At 45.6% G+C, this 21,855-nt stretch overlaps 1 protein-coding gene across 4 annotated transcripts in view; it reads right to left on the bottom strand.

Annotated features, from left to right (window-relative positions):
- The window catches only part of SLC1A2 (solute carrier family 1 member 2), a 121,196-nt gene that overhangs the window by 78,520 nt on the left and 20,821 nt on the right, over window positions 1-21,855 (bottom strand). The window contains exon 1 of one of the 4 annotated variants that reach the window (XM_081100440.1): window positions 10,522-10,847. The exons of the other annotated variants lie outside the window; for them this stretch is intronic. Coding sequence (XP_080956566.1) covers window positions 10,522-10,553 — 32 coding nt within the window. The 5' untranslated portion in view covers window positions 10,554-10,847. Of the gene's footprint in view, window positions 1-10,521; window positions 10,848-21,855 lie in introns of those variants that run through there. 4 annotated transcript variants of the gene reach the window in all.

Below are 21,855 nucleotides of genomic sequence, written 5' to 3' on the forward strand. Positions count from 1 at the left end.
AAACCCAACTTTTCCACACTGCATGCTTTCTGATTACTTAAATCATTGCTATGAGCAATTTCTGCTTCATTTGACTTATTTTTTCCTACCATCTTGTTCAGCTTTTGAAAGCAGAAATTAACATGTAAAAGGATGAAGAATTTGAATATTGTCCCAATTCTGATAAACCCGAAAACTGTGCCCAAAACATAGTGATCACACAAAAGAAATGTACTGAAGGACTAAATGAACACCAGCCATTTTCTTGCCAATTCTGAAGGAAAAAAAGAAGCAAATTGAAGGGAATAAATAGCACGAGGAGCTGAGGATCATTGTAACACCCACACTCTGTGATGTAAGAGGAAAGAGAAATGCTTAACAGGGTCCCAGAGTAGAACATTGGAGCAAAGACCTTATATATTTAGCAATGTCGCAAAATACTCATAAACCCACCACACCAAGCACAGGTAGCAGTGAATGTCACTTACACTTTGCCTCTGAATCTATGCCCATGAGCTTCTACAGTGGGGTTAACTGGCTGACAGCACAATCTTTTTTTTTTTCTTTTCATTTTAAAATATTTTTTTATTGTTGATAGTATTACAGATATCTCCAGTTCTCCTCCGCTTTCCCCCCTCCCAGCACCTACCCCCCCCCCCCCAAGGAAGTCTTCACCACCCTATTGCCCATGTCCATGGGCTACACATATAAGCATATAAGTTCTTTAGTTTATCTCTTCTTGTCCCCTAACCCCACACCAAGGTATGCCAGTCGGTTCCATGACTCCCTGCCTTGGGTCTCATTTTTGTTGGCCAATTCATTTTGTTCATTAGATTCCACAAACAGGTGAGATCACGTGAATCCATCCACATCGCCCTGCACACACAACTGGAAATACAGTTACCACACAGCAGGTAAATGGCAGAGCTGGGATTTGTGGGCTTTTATCTGGATCAATTTCTTCAACAGGGGTCGCCAAAGACACTAACATTAGAATCTCTAGAACAGCGGTTGTCAACTTGTGTGTCGAGACCCCTTTGGCGGTCGAAAGACCCTTTCACAGGGGTCGCCTAAGACCATCCTGCATATCGGATGACGATTTACATGACGATTCATAACAGTAGCAACATCACAGTTATGAAGTAGCAACGAAAATAATTTTATGGTTGGGTCACAACATGAGGAACTGCATTTAAAGGGCCAGAAGGTTGAGAACCACTGCTCTAGAAAGAGACTGGGGTTGAATGCAGAAGATGGATCATTAAGGACAATGTCTCATACTTTCTGGGTGCTTAAGTTTTTCAAGATGCAATCCCAGAGGATGATTTTGGTAGAAGGTACAGCTTTTCTAACTTGTCTCTAAACATCTTGTTCATGTGTTTTGTAAGCAATCATTGAGGGCAGGGGGGGGGGGGATTCTATATGGAATTTTCTATAAATTCTATTTATCTATTCATTGATTCATCCAATACATATTCATTAAGGAGCACACCATGTGCCTGGTATATTGTCAGGCACTGGGGTGTGGAAATCTACACATTTTCTCCACCATCCTGAGACATTTCAGAACCAACTGTATTTCTGATAAACCTGTCACGCTTCCTCATTTTTACTCTTCTTTCCCTGAATCTTTACATTTTTAGGGAATTCCTGGTTCACAAGAGGAAGCTCACATTATTTCAACCCCTAGGAAAAACGAATGTTCCTCCCAAATACCAAGATAGGCTCCAATGAGTGTTGTATAATAACCTACTGTTCCACCTTGCCATTTCTCCTCTTTCTCCAGGAGGAGAAGCCATTCCGTCCTCCTCACTGGCCCTCGCAGCCCACCGCACCGCACCCCAGTTCCTGACCTGACCATCCTCTCGCCTCCGGGAACGCACGGGCCACCACGTAGCGCTGGAGTGAGCTCTGTCTTCCATCAGGTCCTGCTGCACCTGGGAGGACCATCTGTCGGGCGCTTTAAAGTGTATCCAGCCAGTGTTTGGAGGCCAAAGAGGTAACAAACTGTTTATTGACTATTATCATTTGACTGCAGAGCTCAAGGCCAGCAAAGTGTTTGTTTGAACGTTGGGAAACTATGAGACGATCATTGGGATCATCTCAGGCCTTTGATGTCCCTTTCCTCTCCTTAAGCAAGAGCTGTGGCTGTGTACTTTCTACGTTTTGTGAATTTCCACTGGGCTATCCCAGCAGCTTGCTGGAGTCCCTCCCAACCAGTCACTCTGTCACCAGACGATCCTCCCTTGTCACTTACCCCTCTATTGCCATCCTTCCAGCCACCTGTGATCATTAATTAACCATTTTAACCCTGGCAGCCTGGCTCCCTGACATTTAAGCTGGACTCATCAAGGTGCTTTGTCTAATTTCCAGTCCAAATGAGAGGAGCCCTTTGATTTTAAGGTCCAGAGGTGACCCAGCCTTCCAATCAGTTCTCTATGCTTCGATTCTAAATGTTCTGTAGCTTAATTTATTCATCGATTCTGTTGAGGGTCCTCTGTTTTGCTTTCTAATTAAATGTAAAATGAAAGATGAACGTATTGTTCTGAAGTAGATTTGAACACCAGCCCCCACGTCACCGTCAACAGCTTCCATGGATAACAGCACCGTTTCTCAGAGTGTGTCCCTTGGAACACTAATCCCTAAAGGGTTTCCGATACAAAGGTTAAGGGGCCAACTAAGATTGGGAAGAGCCGTCACCCTTGAAGGCTCGCAATGTGTGTTAGTGCAGCAAAGGCTTTGAGAAGTTCAGAGGAAGGAAGCGTGCTTAACCAGGCCACACCCCAGGTTACCTAGAACACGTTCTACCTTTTGTTTTATTTTTTTATGTAAGAACTGTATACATCTTATAGATTTAGGGATCCAGGGAACACACACTGGGAAGCAACGGTCTGCTATCTGAAGACCAAGAGGGTTTTGAACCTAGGCTACATGGTTGGATTTATTCTTGTGGCAGGGAGGAATAATTAAAGGCCTTGGGTCAAAGATGAGTAGGATTCAGGCCTCCTTGATTTATAATCTGACCCCAGATCAGTATAGAGAATGGAGACTCAGCTCTTCTCAACTGGAAGAGGTAGCAGTGGGGAAGGGGTGAGGTGGCTATCTGAACCATCATTCACCCTGGACAGCAGACACCCAAGAGTTTTGCAGGTGACCTAATGTAGAGCTCCCCATGATGGGGCCTTCCAGAATCCCCATATCCTCAAGTCTCCATCCACACCATATTTGTGGCTCCTTCACAAGTTGTCTCTGGCCCTACTGTGGGCCGTTTCAATCCCAATCTGAAATTTCCACAAGAGCTATTGCATCTGGGCAAGTGTTGTATTTGCGTTAGTTCCCAATTGCAGCCACAGATCAGTGGGTAGCAGGCGGGGGATCTCTTTCGGAGCTTCCCCTGAGATTTCAATTCCACTTCTACCACTCATGAGCTGTGTGATATTGGACCTCAGATCCCCCCTAATAATAATATCTCATAGGATTGTTGTGAAAATTAGTCAATCCATATGGAAGTGCCTAGAACATAGACAGCACGCAACACATGGTAACTACTGTTATTATCACCATGTCTTATTCATTCCATAAACACGTCTCAGACAAAATAGCCATTGCCTCTAGGAGCCCTTATTGCCCTTCGAGCAATTGTGCTATTAAAAGTTGTCACTAGAGGCCATGGCAAAACCAGTCAAACTGGATTTTCAGGTATTAGGATCTCCCTGGCAGCTTGACCACATTCAGTTCTTCCAGTTGCAGCATCTACATCCTCTTTGGATGACATTTATCACTGTAGGCTGTTGATTCTAGCTGACCTTCAATGAGACTTACTCTGAAGTTCCCACAGCAGCTCAATAGCAGAGCTGGGATCCAAACCCTGCAAGTTGGACTTCTGAGTCCATGTCCTTAACCATCACACTACCCTGCCTCTCCCTGGAGGGGCTCGCTGTCTCTCTAAAGAAGGGGCAGAGTGAGGTGTGGATATGCAAGAAGGGATGGAAAGTGGAGGAGGAAGGGGTGGGCGTGCATGAGATGTCACACAGAGAAAACAACCAGCCAATATTAGTCAGGCCCAGGCTGAGCGGCATTCACATTCTGCCCCAGAATGTTCTGGGCTTGCTACAGATCCGTGGATGTCGGAGTAGGGGGCAGACAGCAGGCTGCTGCCTGACAGTGAGGAAAGGGGCCCAACCCAGGCCTGGGACACAACTAATAAGAGCAAAACTGCTATAGATGCCTCTTTGTCTGGGTTGCCAGAAGTTTGGTGTGGGTTTTTTCAATTGATTTCAGAGAGGACGGGAGAGGGAAAGAGATAGAAACATCGATGATGAGAAAGAATCATTGATTGGCTGCCTCTGCACAGCCCCCCGCCACCCCCACCCGGGAGCAAGCCTTCCACCTGGGCTGTGTGCCCTAACCAGGAATCGAACAGTGACCTCCTGGTTCATAGGTTGACACCCAGTCACTGAGCCATGCCGGCCACCGAAGGTTTTTGACATTTGTAAACTAGGGGCTCATCAGAGGGTTTCAAATATAATTTGGGATACAGAACGGAGGGTGCCTTACGATCCCTCTAAGCTGTGGAAGTCTAGGATGCCAGTCCCCCCACCCCCCACCCCAGCCCCGCCGACATCGCCAACGGATCTGGCTGGATCCCCCAATGACAACAGAAGAATGAACATTCAGAGCACTTTCTATAAGCCGGTGCTGGAGGCTGAATTCTCCCAGCAGCTTCCGCACAGGATTACTTTCTCCACCTTACTGACGAGGCATGGACAGAAAAAGTAACTTGCCCCAGGACAGGTGATCCTCCAAGATTGGAGCCAGGACCTCAGCCAAAGATAAGAGCAACTCACTTCCAGGTGTAGTCTCTGCTCGGAGTAGGTGGTGTTGGGAAAGGAGGAGCGTCTGCACCTTTAACTCACAGAATCATTTTCTCTGGGGCCCTGAGAATGGGCCCAGGACACGGAGCTGCACACCGCAGACCAGGTGCCCGCACCCTGACTGAGTTAAACTGTCTAGTCCTGCAAGGACAGCCATCAGTGACAGCGTAGCAATGACAGGCAGGAGGGCGGCCCAGGGCCCTGGGGCCCTGCCACTCTGTATTCAGAGGCTGGATTTAAAACCAGTCCCTGGAACAGATTCTGCTCCCTCGCACTGAGAGCACCATATGTGTCCCCACACAATGGGAGGGAAGACAGGCTCCCTGCTGTTCTGGAGGTGGTGGCCAGCAGGCTGGCAAACAAGCTCCCAGCCTTTTCTCTCAATAGCCTGGGGGTGGGGCGGGGGTGGGTTGGCGGGGGGGGGGGGGGGGGCGGGGGGGCACGGGCATGTAAGAAACTGAAAGTTTCCCTTTGTGTGGCTCTCACAGACATTTCTGGAAGGGGTCAGTTGTTTTGGGTGATTCATCATCTACCCAAGTTGCCTCTCACTGAGAAGCCAGCTCAGACACTGCGGTTAAAAATAAATCTCTGCTTGCCCACCTTCTATTAATATTCAGTAAGTGTTCTAAGGCCCTTCCGCCAACAGTGAGAAAAGTTCATTTTAGCTAGTAGTGGCTACACTGGCTCTGATCAATTGGTAAAAGTAACTCTATAACTAAGCCCCTAACTTCATTTCAAAAAGTGATGGGTCCCTGGCCAGGTGGCTCAGTTGGTTATAGTGTCGTTCCGGGCCCCAAAACATTTCTGGTTCACTTCCCAACCAGGGACACATACCTAGGTTGCAGGTTCGATCTGGTCAGGCACCTACAGGAGGCAACTGATTAATGTTGGTTTTTTTCTCTCTCTCTCCCTCTACCTCCCTCACCCCATTCCTCTCCCTCTAAAATCAATAAACATATCCTCTGATAAAAAAAAAAATGTGATGGGGAAACACTAAATACTAAACCATCCAGGAAAAAATGACTTGCTTGGACAGTCTGCGGGCGTCTGAGTACCACTCACTAACCATACACATTGCTCTGTGAGTCAGTTTCTTCATAGGTAAGATGGAGATCACACAATACCTATTGTACTCATAGGTTAATACATACAGACTCTCATGTTGGTGCCTGGGACATCGCATGCACTCAACACAAGGGAGCTATCATTAGGCAAACTCACCCCAATCATGATATTGATGGGAATGACTGACTGTCATGTACTCCTCTCTCACTGTGTGCCAGGCACAGGGCTCAGAGCTCACGGTGCGGCTGGGTTATTCCCAGCACAGATTTTCCAGCCGGTCAGATGCAGGTTGGCGTCCTTCCTGCTCCAGCACTTCCTAACTTTGGCAAAGTCACTAACCCTCCCTGAGCTTGTTTCTTCATCTGCAAAATGAGGATATTCATAGTCTCTACCTCATAATGTGAAGACCTGTGCACCCCAAGACTCTTGGCCCACAGTATATGGAAACCATCTGTATTATTTTTGTAGTTCTTAAGACTAAAATTAGCCCTAACTGGTTTGGCTCAGTGGATAGTGTCAGCCTGCAGACTGAAGGGTCCCAGGTTTGATTCCGGTCAAGGGCATGTACCTTGGTTGCGGGCATATCCCCAGTGGGGGGTGTGCAGGAGGCAGCTGATCGATGTTTCTAACTCTCTATCCCTCTCCCGTCCTCTCTGTAAAAAAAAATCAATAAAATATATTTTTTTAAAAAGAGCCTAAAATTATCTAAAATTTTTTTAAAAATTAAATATTGAGGGAAAAATAAAAATATTTAAATGACAAAAGGATCAAAGCCACTGACATTCTCAGTGTGTAAACTGATGCGTTTATCTTTGTAATTGTAACCCAATTATATTCTTTCCACTTCTCCCTGTGAATAAGCACTCATCTTGATTTGACATTAAATCTGGTTTAAATTGTGAATAACAAAAACAAGCTGCCAGTGCTTCGATTGAGAAGCCTGGATCTGCTTCAGAAGAACAAATTACTTACACGTGCTTCAGGATGTGACCCACCATCTTACCCTGTGACTCACAGCCTCAGTGTTGCTGTTCAACAAATCTAATCGGCCCCCACATGTGGATGCTGCCCAGGAAAGGACTGGACCACTTGGAGGTCAAAGGACCACTTTGATGGCAGAGGTGACCTTCTAGAAACACAGCAGGTTTGGCACATTTGGAGCAATGGGCAAGTCAGGGAGACCCAAGTGTCTGCATGAGGGTCAGGATGGCTGGCAGCCAGAAAGGTAAAGGAGAAACTTGGGCATGGGTCCCCGTATGTGTGCCTACAGTACGGGGTATACACTCTGCCCGCCTTAGCTCGCTTAATCCTCACCATGACTCCACAAGGAAGAAATCATTATTATCATTCCCATGTTACAGATTAGGAAATTGAAGATCAGAGAGGTGAAGCAACTTCCCAAGGTCACACAGTAATAGAACTGGGATATAGCAAGAAAACTGTATCTTTTGAGTGACTAGAGCAGGGGTGGGCAAACTTTTTGACTCGAGGGCCACAATGGGTTCTTAAACTGGACCGGAGGACCGGAACAAAAGCATGGATGGAGTGTTTGTGTGAACTAATATAAATTCAAAGTAAACATCATTACATAAAAGGGTACGGTCTTTTTTTTTTTTTAGTTTTATTCATTTCAAACGGGCCGGATCCGGCCCGTGGGCCGTAGTTTGCCCACGGCTGGACTAGAGGCATCTCCGCTTTGCTCACTTTCTTATTTGAACCAATACTGGACTGGCTATCTCTAACAACTCACCCTCTGGTGGGTCCTCAACTCAGAGAGTGGGATGTAGAGTGAACCAGATGAATGTCACATAACACACACTACGTACCAGATGCTCTACAGCCACCATTCCGTTTGATCTTTACAAAAGGGAGTGGTTATCAGCTCCATATTCAGATGAGGTAACTGAGGCTCAGAGAGGTTAGATGACCAGACAGCTAAGTGGCTGCACCAGAACTCAAGCCCAAGGTTCCCAATGGCCAACGCCCATGCTCTTTCCATTCATTTTCTTTCCAAGGAAGACTCACAAGGTGAAAAAAAAAAAAATCACCAAGCGGGTAAGAAGAAATGAACCCTTCTCAACAACCCTGAAAAAGTAACCCTCCAAGACAGGCCTGCTCCTCATGGAGATGTTGCCATCATCCGATTCATCTTGCCTTCATATTGATCAAATCCAGGTAATACAGACCTTAAACGACTGAAGTCATTTTTGTTTGTGTCAGTTTTATTTTGTTTGTTTGTTTTCTTTGTTTTGGGCCTAAATCACCTATTTTAGAGACCTACATGATCTAAATGATCTAGAAAGTTGCAACTACTCCTTTCCCCTCACCCCAAGTAGGTTCTTCAAGAAACACAGATTGACAATCCCTTTCACGAAATGGGCATTTCTACATGAAAATACTTGCACAAGGAAAATGGAACCAGCATTGCCCTTGGGTGTTCCTTTGGTAGTTTCAGCAAGAAAAACAGAGCCACAGTGAGCCAGACAAGCTCCCCTAAGTCCCAGCTGGGTCCATGGGCTTCACACTTGGAAACAGAGTCAGCAATATCACTGCCTCCCGCCCATAAAGCGCATCTGTGGTTTGGGATTCCACATTCTGAAAGGCAAGAGCAGTGAGTGGATTTAGGAAAAGACAGAGCTCCCAGATCCTCAAACACAGGCTTATGCGGAGGTGGCCCGATTCCTTTGCACGGTATTCCTTTAGGGACCGATTACTCTGAAATGTTGTTTGGGTGATGATGCACAAGACACTCGGGGGACCCTGCCTCCTGGGAAGACAGCAGTCTTTGAGCCACTCACTGCTGCGCATTACACATCTCTCACCGAAGGCAGAGAAGAAGCCAGAAAACAACCTCGATGCTGACTAATCTGAAGCATTTTAAACCGTCACAAGGCTGGACTGATTTATTAAAATCTTTGTCCGAAAGAGCTTGCCCTTCCCATTCACATCAACAGTTTGACTCTTTACAGCAACTCTACAAGTCCACGGCCCTGCTTTTCCATGAAACTGAACTACTTAGCTTAAAAATTAGAACCTTTGGAATATGTTGGAAGCACGAAGGGCAGAGGGAACAAAGTGGGCCTTGGTAATTGAATCTCTTAATTAGAATGATAAATGGTGTGCTTTAAACTTACTCCCACAACACCAAAAAGGGTGTGAAAGACCACAGTGTGTCCAAACAAACATGTAACCCGGGGGTCTCTTCAACTAAACTCAATTAAAAGTCTAGTCTGTGTGATGCAGTTAAAAGTTGGCAATTCCCTGGCCATCTTGGTAAGAGTGCAGAGCCAATCTGGCTCATTTTAGCTTCTGGAAGAAAGAGGAGGAGGAGGAGGAGGAGGAGGAGGGGGAGGAGGAGGAGGGGGGGGGGAGCGGGGGGAGGAGGAGGAATGAATATGAAACTCCAGGCTGTGGAATAAAAGCATTAAAACCGGTGACACATAGAACAGTGTCTGGCACATAGGAAATGCGACAGAAATGTTAGCTGCTCTTGCTGTTACTAAGATAGTTGTGAGGCTGCCCAGAATCACAAAACTATTCAAATCCTTCGCCACACCTAGGCAGTTCACTTTAAAAACAATGACCACACACACACTCACACACACACAAACACTGCAGATGTTTTAAAGGAGGCAGACCTGAAATCCCGAATGAGCAAACTCCCACCCACAAAGAGCAAGGTGCCCTGCCTCTGCCATGTTCCTGGGGAGAGACCACCTAGCAATTGGGGAGCTCAGAAGCTTTTACTTGAGGCTTGAGAAGATGCCAAGCACTTTCCATGAGAAACAGTCTACAGAGACATTTGACCGCATTTTCCAATGAGAAGCATGTGTCCGGGGTACACACGCATCCTCCACTCACGTATGGATGGAAACAATGCTGAGTACATTCTGTCCCAAGAACTTACTCATGCTCCCTCTGCAAGGATCAACTTTTTCATTTAAATCCCAGAATCCTGCCAGAAAGCGGCCAACTGGAAGGTTGCTCTGAGAACATCTTCTGTGCAATCTATTAACCTCGTGGCCATTCCCAACAGCTAAACCAGATATTTCTTGTAGTTCAGGAAGCCAGGGAGTTGGTAAGAAGCTGTGTGTGTGTATGTGTGTGTGTGCGGGGGGAGTAGGGGTTCTGTTTTCCATGATCACCACCAGCGACATCTAATAAATTCCATTTAAACACCAACAGCAAAAGACTTTACTCACATGCTTACATTGGGTTCATTATCTTGTTAAGGAGATATCTGACTCTTGCAGACAATTTCTCAAAGGCCAGATCTGTAATCATTCACAGGTTTTCATAATCCATCTGCTTTTATCATTTAATCCCTTGGTTGGGTTTCAAAAACCCAAGTGCTCACTGGTTTGATAAGACAACCAACACTGAGCAGGTCCCTAAACAGTAGACGCGGGGCATGCGAAATGTTAGCTGCTGCAGCCAATATCCTTAGCTCCTCGGTCCCATCAAGTGGGACACCTCCTTGAGGCAAGAGCATCTCCCCGGATGGATCACCTCCACCTAAGAATGCCTCTCAAAGTGGGTGGGTTAGTGCTTTGCGTGGGGAAAAGAAGCCAGGTGGGGGCCCTGGTCATTTGTGAGCACTAACCTTCTCCGAATACGGTCCTCGGGCCTCTTCATGGACACATACGTAGGTTATTCTAGGTGACCTCTTGTTAAAGAGTTTTATTTTAAATCCCAGCTAATCTCTGTTGTTCCCTGGACTGGTCTGATCTCTTGACACTTCATAGTTCAGGTCTACAGTGAGCTGTAAAAAGACAGTGTGAACAAGTCTGTTTCTCTCTTTCCCTTTCTTCCAGTCAATTCTGTTCCATCAATGACCCCTTTCTCCTCCTCTGCATAAACAGCGGTATAAGTGAGCCAGAACTAAAAATAAAAAGGTGAAGAAAAGAGCACAGTGAGTCCATGGCGCTCTTGACAGCGACCGTGTTGAGACAAGTTTGGGCGCTGGGATGTGTCGGCGCCTGCGCTCAGGAGCTTTCGGCTTGCTTTGAGTGCCTCTGGGTATTTTTAGAATCTGTAGGGAGAAGTTGAACTGCACAGGGCGACTGCTATGCTACTAATGACACCCTGAGCTTAAAGAAGCAGGATTCACAGGGTTGTTGAAGCTTCGGGTGAGAGAAAGCAACACCTGACTTAAGAATCACACATGCGTGAGGGTGGAAGGAAAAGGGAGGGGAAAGTCCTTGATAAACTAACCTGGAATGAAGCCTGCAGCCTCAGGTGAAAGTCACTTAATTATGAGACTTTTATGAGTTTGTGGTAGCCCTTCCTTCCCTTCCTTCCCTTCCTCCCTCCTTCCCTCCCTCCCTCCCTTCCTCCCTTCTTTCCTTCCTTCCTTCCTTCCTTCCTTCCTCCCTCCCTCCCTCCCTCCCTCCGTTCCTTCCTTCCTTCCTTCCTTCCTTCCTTCCTTCCTTCCTTCCTTCCTTCCTTCCTTCGTCATTCTTTATTATTCCTTCTTTCTCTTCTTTTCATCTTCCCAGCATCTCCCTGGGGAACCCTGTGAGCCAGACCTAGCCAATCAGACAACCTTTCTACAATGGTCAGACCAAGAGCGAGTGTAATCAAAGTCTGGCTAATGAGACTGTTCATTTCCTGAGGGTATCAGAAAAAAGGCACTTTTTATTGCTGGAATCATTCACTGTGAGGATGCTGTAAGCCTGTGCTGCCACAATCCATCATTGTCTGAAAGGGACAACCTAGGAAAGTGCAGCCAAGAGATGGGGAGGGAGACAAGATGTCCGTGATGGTGTCTGTGCCCTTGGTCCTGCTCTGTCTGCATCCTGCTAAATCCCCAGCCACTCCAGTTACCTTAGCCAATAAAGTTCCCCCTTCTTTCCCTGTGAGATGGGGTTCTACCAAGAGCACCCCAAAGTATCCTAATTCAGAGCTCCTTTCAGAGCAAGTAAACAGTGGAGACAGCGTTCAAAGTCAATTCCATGCACCTACAAAGTCTGCGTTCAACCACTCTGTATTGTGTTCTTTCCACTGAATCACCCACGGCTTGATGGACCCTGATTTGCCATTTATCTCACACTGTTTTCCCTCCTGGCCTTGTCAGCCTGTCTACATTTTCACAACTACAGAGTTCCTGCTAAACCCGTTCTGTGTCTTCCTGACTCTCCTGCATTTGATTCTCCACAATCCCACAAGGTGATTCCTCAAGGTGGGCGAGAAGGGGCAATCAGGCCAGCTAACCCTCGGTGAGAGCATGAATCCATTTCTCAGGAAGAAGAATCCTCTATGTCAGAAAAAAAACAAAAAGCGTCAGTTTAACGTTTCTCCTAAAAAGTAGAAGAATCATTCAGCCATGTTTTAGATACTTGCGGTATCACTGTTTCAGTTCTCCAGGAGTGAAAGGAACTGAAACAGTTCCTTTGGACCTCATTCTGAAATCGGATTCTGATTTCCCCACCCAAACACTACAAAGTTAAAAGCCTACAACCACTTTAAAAACGATTAAATATATATGAAGAAAAATGTATATACAAAGACGTGTGGCTTATGACAATGAAATGGTAAAACTAACCTAAATGTCCAACAATAAGGGATTAGTTAAGTCAATTGTATGGTATAGCAATGATTTTAAAATATGCAAACCAATCGAGTCATTCAAGTTATGTCAAGGAAAAATATATTGGGGAGAGGGGAACTAACATAATCCTAAATGAAAATTTCAGACTTTTAAAACACTACATAAACATGCAAATTTAAAGGACATAACATTGTAACAGTCGTGAGATTATGGATGATTTTTGTTTTCCCTGTGCCTTTTGGAGTTGAAAGGTTTTTTGTTGTTGTTTCCTTTGCTTTGAGCAACATTTTCTTTAAGTTGTTATGAAAGAGATATGCCTTAAGCAAAAAGCTGCAAGGATGAGGGAGATGAGGATGCTACTGAGATTATCAGAGAAAAGGAAAGTACAAGCAGAATTTGTGTGGGTGGGAGCCCAGACTCTGGAGTCAACTCTCTGGATTCTAGTCCTTTTATTCATTAACTAAGCAACTAAGCAAGTTACCCACCACCTCTGCATCTCAGTCTCCCATCTAGAAAACACGGATGTTAATAATACCTACCTCTTATGGCCAGAGGGATAGCAAGGTCACCAAGAATAACTGGGAGGTTGCCAAGGACTTGTTTTAAAGTGTTTTCAAGTCTGACTGAGAACTCTGACATTTGGGGGGGGGGGGGAAACAATAATACCTACCTCATTGGGTTGTTCTGAAGGTCATGTGAACTAATATGTATAACGCATTTAAAACAATGCCTGGCACAGAGTATGTTCTATGTAAGTTGTTGTTAGCATTCCAGTGTAAACCACTCCAGGGCAACCACTCATTCATCTCCACAGTTCCAGCCCGTATCACAGGGTCTGGCACACCTGGCGCTTGATCAGTGTCTGCTGAGTGGTTCCCAGGTGGATTCCAGAGTGCGGTGAGCATGTTTCAAGGAGTGGCCACCATGATACCATCTCACTCATGACATGAACTGCACGATCCATGGACATCTCCCTCCAGACCCTGACGATAGGGCTCCTGGGTGCTGAAGGGACAGCATTTGTTCTAGGGGGCGCTGTTGAGAGCACCAAGGGTTAATAGGATAAAGGCAACAGTTGAGACACTATTGCCATCTCCCTTCTCTGTCCTAGTCAGAACTTTTTTGGTTGATTGAAAGAGAAACGCACTCACACACATGCTAACAAAAAAGGAGAGGATGATATTGCTAGGTATAGATATCTCATGGAGTTCAAGCACAAGACACAAAATAATAATAGAAGCTTGTCAAATGCAATTCAGACCACTGGTTGGAAGACTACGCAACAAAATTGGTTAGAGCTGGGAATGATCTTTTAAAATAATACCGTAATACTATAAACATTTTAACCGAAAATGTATAAAAACGTTCATTTGCCAAACTCTGGATGACCTCAGATCTCTCATGGAATATGGAAGATGACTGTTCACATCCATGTAGCTTGTCTCAGTCCTGACCTCATCCTTAAAATCCCACGAGTCTTTGAAAAGTAATATACATATAAGTGAATATGACCCTCCTCGAATAAGAAAGACCAACCCAGAGGCCATCTGCACAGCATATGCCCATAATTTAAAATGATATGTACACATTAGATCCGAGGATCCTAAATGAGTCCCAGGCAGTTTCAGCTTTAGGCCCAGGGCATTGCAGAATATCAGTTCATCGTGGCAGCTAACTCATTTGCCGAGTTACCTACCCACCTGGCACCATGGCATGCTCATTAGAGTCCCAATTTCCAAATCTTCCGAACACTGACAAGCTTTGGGAGAGAAAAATACCATCACAAACGTCTGGCCACGTATCTGTTTGTGCTTTGGACAATTAAACAAAGAACTGAGAGCTTGAACTATCGAATTTGGGGGAAGAAAGGGATTGTAGAATCCCAATCATCGACCTCATACCTTACATATGGAAAAACACAAAGCCGGAAGAGGTCAAGGTGATGTGCCAAGGTTAGGAAGCCTACAGTCACAGAGTCTGAGGGCAGTAAGGTTTTCCCTACACTACTGTGTACCTAATGGGTCACCACCTGCCTAGGTATGGCACAATTCACAGAGAGGCACTTGCATCAACTTCCCAGAGCTATGTGGTTTATAGGAAGATAAACTAAAGAAGTATGTTAAAAATGTACCCACATGCTGAATGACCGACAAGATCATTTTACAGGTGGGCCTCAGCGGGAACTGACCAAAGAGCGACACAGAAATCCCCAAACATAAAAGCTCTCTCCTAGCGTTTCTTCTAAGCTGTAACTTAAGAAGTCCAGTACCTCTCCCAGCTCAAGCCATACTGACCCTCCTCTTTACGAATCAGGCAAATGGACAGCTTCTCAGTGTACAGAGTGGGTAACAGGTGCTGGGAGCCTCCAGGAACCGGTCACGTGCATGACAAGCGCATCATAGATGGTTTCTTACTTCGTCCTCATCACGACTTTGCAAGAAAAATAGTTTCTCCTTTTTTTCAGATGAGCCAACGGAGACTCAGAAAGGTCAGGCGATTGCTGTGAAGCCACACAGCTAGCCTATTTGGTTCCTAAAGCCTCAAGGTTGTGCAGCGCTTCTCCTCCCACTCTCCCCAGGCAGGAGGGCATGGTTGGCGGTAAAGTGATCTTTCCAGAGCACCTTAAAGATGTACTGCTTGGGTCACGGGAGTGATCTCAGAGCACTAACTCACAATGTGCCAAGCCAGCCCATCTGCTCTCCTGACTTGATCTTTCCCCAAGGCTTGTGTTTTCCTTCAAAGACACAGAGCTGAGTTTCATTTCTCTCTGGTTCCCTAGATTCACCTTAGCATCTTCTCACCAACCTATATAGTGAAGTTGTAAAATCTTGGCCATCCAGGAATTAGTCTCATCAGAAGTGGAAGAATTTAGACAGAGGAAACAGAAAACAAGAAGCAAAATCAGCCTTGAAAAATTTCATTCCCTGGCCCTTAAGCATGCTCCTGGCTTACTTTTCTTTCGCAGCGGGAGGTTTTCCTCTCCAATGGAATAACTAGATTCTCAGGCCCATCGTGCCTTCTCTCATCCCTCACTCTTTTACTGGGTCAGAAAAAGAACATGTCTCTTCAAATGGGTATATTTTCTAGATACCTTCAGACATGACACCCTCAGAGAGCATCGCAATGAAATTCAGGGATGTTAATGTAAACCAACACTGAGGACAAGATATATGTTACTACTTGGGTGGCTATGTTAAGCATTTTCTTTTAAAAGAGAGCAAAAGGAAGCAATTTTTGTTTTTGAAAATGAAAAAAAAAATCAGCTTTAAAAGGTTGTATTTTGGATATCCTAACAGACTTGAGGATATTGGACAATAGAGAAATACTGATACATATGGCCTAGGTATAAACCATTTACATTGCAATAGCTAACGGATAAGGGCTTACTGTGTGCCAGACTTCTCCATACACTTCCTGTGCATTTATTTTTATTTTATTTCATTTTTAAAGTAGATGTAATTTTTTTAATTGATTCTAGAGAAAGTGAGAGTAAGAGGGAAAGGAAGAAAGAGGGAGAAACGTCGAGGTGAGAAACATCAACCGGTTTCCTTCGCATGGGCCCTGGCTGGGGATCAAATCCACAACCAGGGTATATGCCCTGACCAGGAATCAAACCTGCCACCCTTTGGTGTACAGGAATAAGTTCCAACCAACTGAGCCACACCGGCCAGGGATCCCTGCATTTATTCTCCCAACCACCCCTAAAATATTTGGTTCTATTATTGAACCATTTTACATATGTGGAAACTGAGGCTCTCTTAAAGTTAACTTGTCTGAGAAGCCACTCATGGCTAACATGCAGGGCTTCTTACTTTTACATACAAAGGAGGGCAGCCATTTATAGCTCAATAAGTTGCAAACATGCCCTCTCTGACTTTCTCATCTGGCCCCTCTCACTCATGGACTTGGTATATGAATTTATTTCTGGTCCACGAGCTGCTGGAGGTGGCTGTCTGCGTTTGTGGGAAGGCTATCTGAGCAGGAATGGGCCAAATTTTTCTGTAAATAAAAGAAAGTGCCAATTTAAGCATCCTGCTTCTGGTAAAGTGATTCAGAGAGAGGCCCAGCCTTTTACACAATTCTGAAATGCCAGGAAAATAGGGTCTTTGGCCGCTGAAGAGGATCCCATGCAAATGGCGGCTCCTTCAGGTCTTTCCCAAGGATGGGATGAGCAGGCCAGCACATCTCCCACCTTCTCAGCACTGTGACCACGCTTGCTATTAGAGTCACATTACCTTCCCCCGAGGACAATGGGTGTGTTTACTGACCATGTCCTGGACAAAGCTCAGGAATAATTCCCTTCTGGATAACTGTGAGGAGAGTGCTGGCTGCCATGGCAACAACTATAAAAGTCTTTATTTGTTTGTTTGTATTAAGTGTCCAAAAATGTGGCTATTTTTTGTGTGACTGGAATTCCTGACAGAAACTCTGTATGTGTGAGCGTGAGATATGAATGGGTGGAGAAAGGATACCTTTAAGATGCAGTCTGTAAGTCATTAAATATCAGGACATGAAAATAAGGGAAACAAAATATATCCCTTGGCTTCACACTGCACCCTTCTGGAAGGAGGAGGAAGTGAAAAAATACACCATTTCTATACTCCATTTGCTATATTATTATGAAAACTGATTCATATAAAAATTCACATATAAAAGCATTTTTCCAGGCTTATGCCTTTTTTTATCTTAACATGTATTTCCCCAACTAATCTTTGCCACAACTTATGAGGCTAAGATTATTATCCCCATTTTACAGATGAGTAAGTTGAGTTCGAGGGGTGATGTCCTGAGTCCCATAGCCTAAAAGTGGTGCAGATTTATACTCAAGTCAGCCTGAATCTGTTATTTCTACTTATCAATCCTTGGGGGAAGGAAAAAAACTGAATCCAATTAGGGGGTGAGGTTACCCAGAATTGACTTCAGGAAATGGGCCTTCCCCTCTGCATTGTGAGCTGTTCGAGCCCAGAGCCTGGAAAAAAAAAAACAACGCCTTTGTTTTGGGGTGCTTAGAAAAATTGGTGGAGGAAACTCAAGAAGAGAATGAGACAGTTTAAAGCAATATCTCTAACTTTCATTTCATATAGTCAAAAATTCCAAGCAGCGAACGACTCACGGGGTGAGTCGACCCAGGTTCCCTCTCCCCGGCACAGGTGGAGCCCCAGCACGTGGGCTGGGGAATAAACTGTCCTCCAGCCGGGCTCTCCGCCTTCCCCATTCGCATCCCAAACCACTGCTGAGGTCGGGTCTCGGCTTCACACGTCACCGCACCGTCTCAGCGTGTTCTCTGTGAAATGCAGAGTCTCTGCGATCAAGTAGGGAGAAAGTAAAGTTTAAAGTTGGAAATGTTGATGTGTGTTTTTTAAATGGTCGGCATGACATTTAGTAACTGGTTCGGCTGGTTTCAGACATTCATTCCTTTGATCAGCAGAGGGCTTTGACACAGCCCAGTGCAGCCTAAGAAAGAAGCTGAACATCTCAGTCAGTGTCACTTAAAAAACAAAATGAAAAACTTGACCTCCATATTGGAAACAGCGAATTTCAAACATGCTCGACAATAATCCACAGGAAGAAATGGCTTATGTTTCTCATCATGACCCAGCACACGCACACATATGCACACAAACACACACGTGTATGCACACACAAAACTGCAGAAACAACTGACATCCTTTGTCTGTCAATGTGCTCTGATAGTTTCTGATCTCCTGCACTTCATTTTTTAAATGTGACTTTTTCTACTAAATGGATTTCTTGACCCGCTAACTGCTTATGGCCTGCAGTTTAAGAAGCACTGTCCGAAGCCTGTCACTCAGTACTGTGACTGAGCACTGGAGATGGGACTCGTATGAAATGAGCAGTGCCATAAGTTTAAAAGACACAGCTGATTTTTAAAAATAGTACCAAATATTAAAGTAAAATACCTCATTAATGATTTTTCACATTGATTACATGCTGAAACAATAATGGTTTGTATAATTTGAAGTAAAAATAAAACCTATTATTAAAACTAATTTCCCCTGTTTCTCTTTACTTCTTTCCCTGTGGCTACAAGCAAATTTAATATTACCGGCATGGCTCACATTGCATTTCTAGTGGACAGTACTGACCTAGAGCAGGGTCAGCAAGCTACGGACCCAGGGTCAAACCCACCTTGTCATCTGTTTTTGTAAATAAACTCCTTTTGGAACATACGCACACTCCCTCACTTACATATTGTTGAGTAGTTGCAACAGAGACTGTATGGCTTGCAAAGCCACCCGGCTCTTTGCAGAAAAGTTTGCTGATACCCAACAGTATTGGGTGTTATTAACTGCCAGCCATGGTTCCAGGTCATTTCTATATCTTACTTGACTCGATACGGACAACCATCCTGCAAGAGGAGTTTTATTACTGAATTGATAAATGAGGCTCTGAGCGATTCAGTAATTGCCCCAAGGTTACCCAGCTGGGCAGCAAGGACCAGAGCTGGGACCTGAACCTGTACCAGTCTGATGACAAAGCCATTTCTCCTTTGAATGCCCCTGCCCCAAACAACCCCTTGCTACCTATAGAGCTAAATCCCGCCTGTGGCCTGGAGAACAAGCCAGCCCACCTGGCTGCCAATCAGTCCACAAGGAAATGGTATGAAATGGAGGCCTGTCCTCAGGGAATGTAAGGGTTGTAGCTGCTCTTTCAGTTTTAGGAAGAGTGACCTGCCCTCTACCCTCCGGAAAATTAGAACTGCTCAGATGCTGCTCTCGGAGTGACCAATCTGTGATCATCCTAAGCCTCTCCTCGTTTCAGTTGGGAATGTGCAATGCGATGCCTTATTTTTCCATTTTCAACCCCAGTAACTTAGGGCTTAAACCTCAGAGTTGACAGTGCCAGATATCCAAAGTCACTTTGGGGAAAAACTAAGTGGGGATGTCTAAAAAAAAGTTTGCTGGGGCTATTGTTAAGTGAACAAAGTGAATAAAATCGTTTTCAGAGTAATACCCTACTTTGGCAAATAAATAAAAATCGCTTATAACTGTCCTATTTTGAGAGTGTGTGTGTGTCTGCGAGTGCTTGTGTATGTTGAATACTACCCTCAAGGGGTATGTAAAATTTGTTTTGCCTTTTATGTACTTTTAAATGTTTGTCACAATAAAGAATGTATTGGTGGCCAATGTTTTCCTTTTCTGGTTGAAGAATCCATGCACATTTTGTTTTGTTTTTTTAAGGGCACTGCCAGCCTTCCACTGATTGCCACACCGGAAGGCACAGAGAATGTGAAACCAGGCAAGTACAAAGGAAACCCAGGATCTTTCAGGCTCAGTGGGGAAACCCAAGGGGGCCTCCAGCCATCTTTGAGGAAAAGTGGAGCTGCAGCGCCCCCCTGCGTCCAGGGCCCTAGGTGCAGGAAGCCTGCCTCTGCTGCTTTGGGGCAGGATTCCCAGGGCCAAAGGGTGTGTATGCTTATTGAGTTTGTTATTCCTGCTTCTTAGACTTGCCAGGCCAGACCTGAAGAGAAAGCTCACACTCCCAACCTTCTGGCTGCCAAATACAGGCTTGCAGGGTTCCCAGACTCTTTCCAGTGGCAGCAGAGGGGGTCGGGGAAGATACTAGACGGGGTGCTCTGAGTCCTGAACAGCAGCTGTCTTCCTTCCTGGTTCCACAGCGGCTAGCTGCACTTGGAGGGGGAGGATGCATAAGTGTAGCAATAATACACTCTGAAGGTGTTCTACATCTTAAATGCTCAGTTTCAGGCATTCCAGAGGGAATGCAAACACAATGGGACTACGTTTTAAAACAGCCACCTGCTTCTGAGCACCTGTGTCTCCCAGCACTGGGCAAATGACAGCTGACCTTCCTTACTGCCCTGCAAAGCAGATGCTATTTTCTCTACTTCATAATAGAGACAGAGGAGGAACCTGGAACTCCCCAAAGCCAAGGCACTCTTCCGGAAAGTAGCTGGTCCTAGATTTAAGCATCTCTAGCCCCTTCTTGTTGTGCCAGGTGTCCTATGCAAAGGTCTTGGCCAGGGCATAGGGACTGCGGGTTGCAGAAGACCAAAGTGCACTGTCTCCAGGCACCGGACTTCCGGGCTCCACGAGATGCTATGTGTGACTCTCAGAGGGCCCGTCACTCCACGGGTACCTGTTAAACCAGTGAATGACACCACAGTTCACTGCAGCTTCAGCTGGGGGTCATGTGATATTCCGGGAGGCCCTCTGATTCCTAAAGCTGCCACGTTGAAGAGCCCAGCCCCTGATCTGGCCTCTGCCCCATTGCTAATACAAAAGTCCCTTCCCTGGCCCCTTCAAAGACGCATGGCTGTAGGCGACCCACTGCCCATGCTTCTATTCTTTCTGCTGCCTTATTGTCCTGAGCGGAGGTGGCAAAAATAATTCCAAAACTGGTGTTCACTGCTAAGCCCTTCATCTAATTAGGATTTGGTAACCAGGAAGAGGCAGTCAGACAAAATGCATGGGCATGTCACACATGTGAAAAAAGTCACCAACCACTTTTCCCCTGAGCTTTGAGCCTTCCCTTCAGTGATTTGTGAGCAGCCCGGGGCCCAAAATAACCAAATAAAAATCATCATATGTTTGAATAAAACATGCACCTTAACATGGCTTGGGGACATTATAGAGGTTTGTTTGCCTAAAATGTTCCACTTTTAAAAGCTGGGAGAGAATAGAGACTCCTTTTTATTAGCGTGTGTTTCTTTCACACATTTCCTCTTCCTCCCCGTGGCTTTCTTCTCCTGGGAATGGCTAACGAGGTCCCATGGCCCTTGAGACTCTTTTGTAACCATGACTGAGCATTCTCGGTCTCTTGTAGAAAAAGAAGACTTCTTTGTTCAATGGAGCCCTCCCTCCCTCTGCAATTTGCAAAGCTTAGTTCCCTTCTATCATCAATTCCTGTCCCAGCCCCTGAATAAACCCTAACCTTCATCCCAGGGCCTCTGTCTTATAGAAAGCTCCCTGCATGGGATCCTGCCCCCGACGCCCAGCTGCAGGCAGTGGTGGTGCCCTGATTTGTTGGGGTGTCACAAGAAGACCTGAGATCCACTGCTGCCCCAGGACCCGCCCTCAGCCAGGTGTGAGGGATCAGACTCACATCAGCTGGGTCCCCAAAGCCTCCACCGGACACCACAGCCACTGTCTCGCTGCTCTCACCTCCATGGCGACCCTACCCTTGGACGGTGGACATGCAGATGGGCAGCCTGTCCCTGCTGGAGGGAAAGGCCACTGTCCAAACATATGAAAGACAAACTCGTTAATTTAACTCCCTGATTAACAAGAAAAATTCCCTAACTTCAGTCAAAGGAGCATGATCTCTCTGGCCGGTGGAAATGATCAAGTGACTCGGCAGGAAAAGCCAGAGCAGGCCAGCAGGGCCACCCCTTCCCTTCCACCCGGT

This window comes from Myotis nattereri (assembly GCF_964212035.1).
Source record: "Myotis nattereri genome assembly, chromosome: 9".
Taxonomy (NCBI): domain Eukaryota; kingdom Metazoa; phylum Chordata; class Mammalia; order Chiroptera; family Vespertilionidae; genus Myotis; species Myotis nattereri.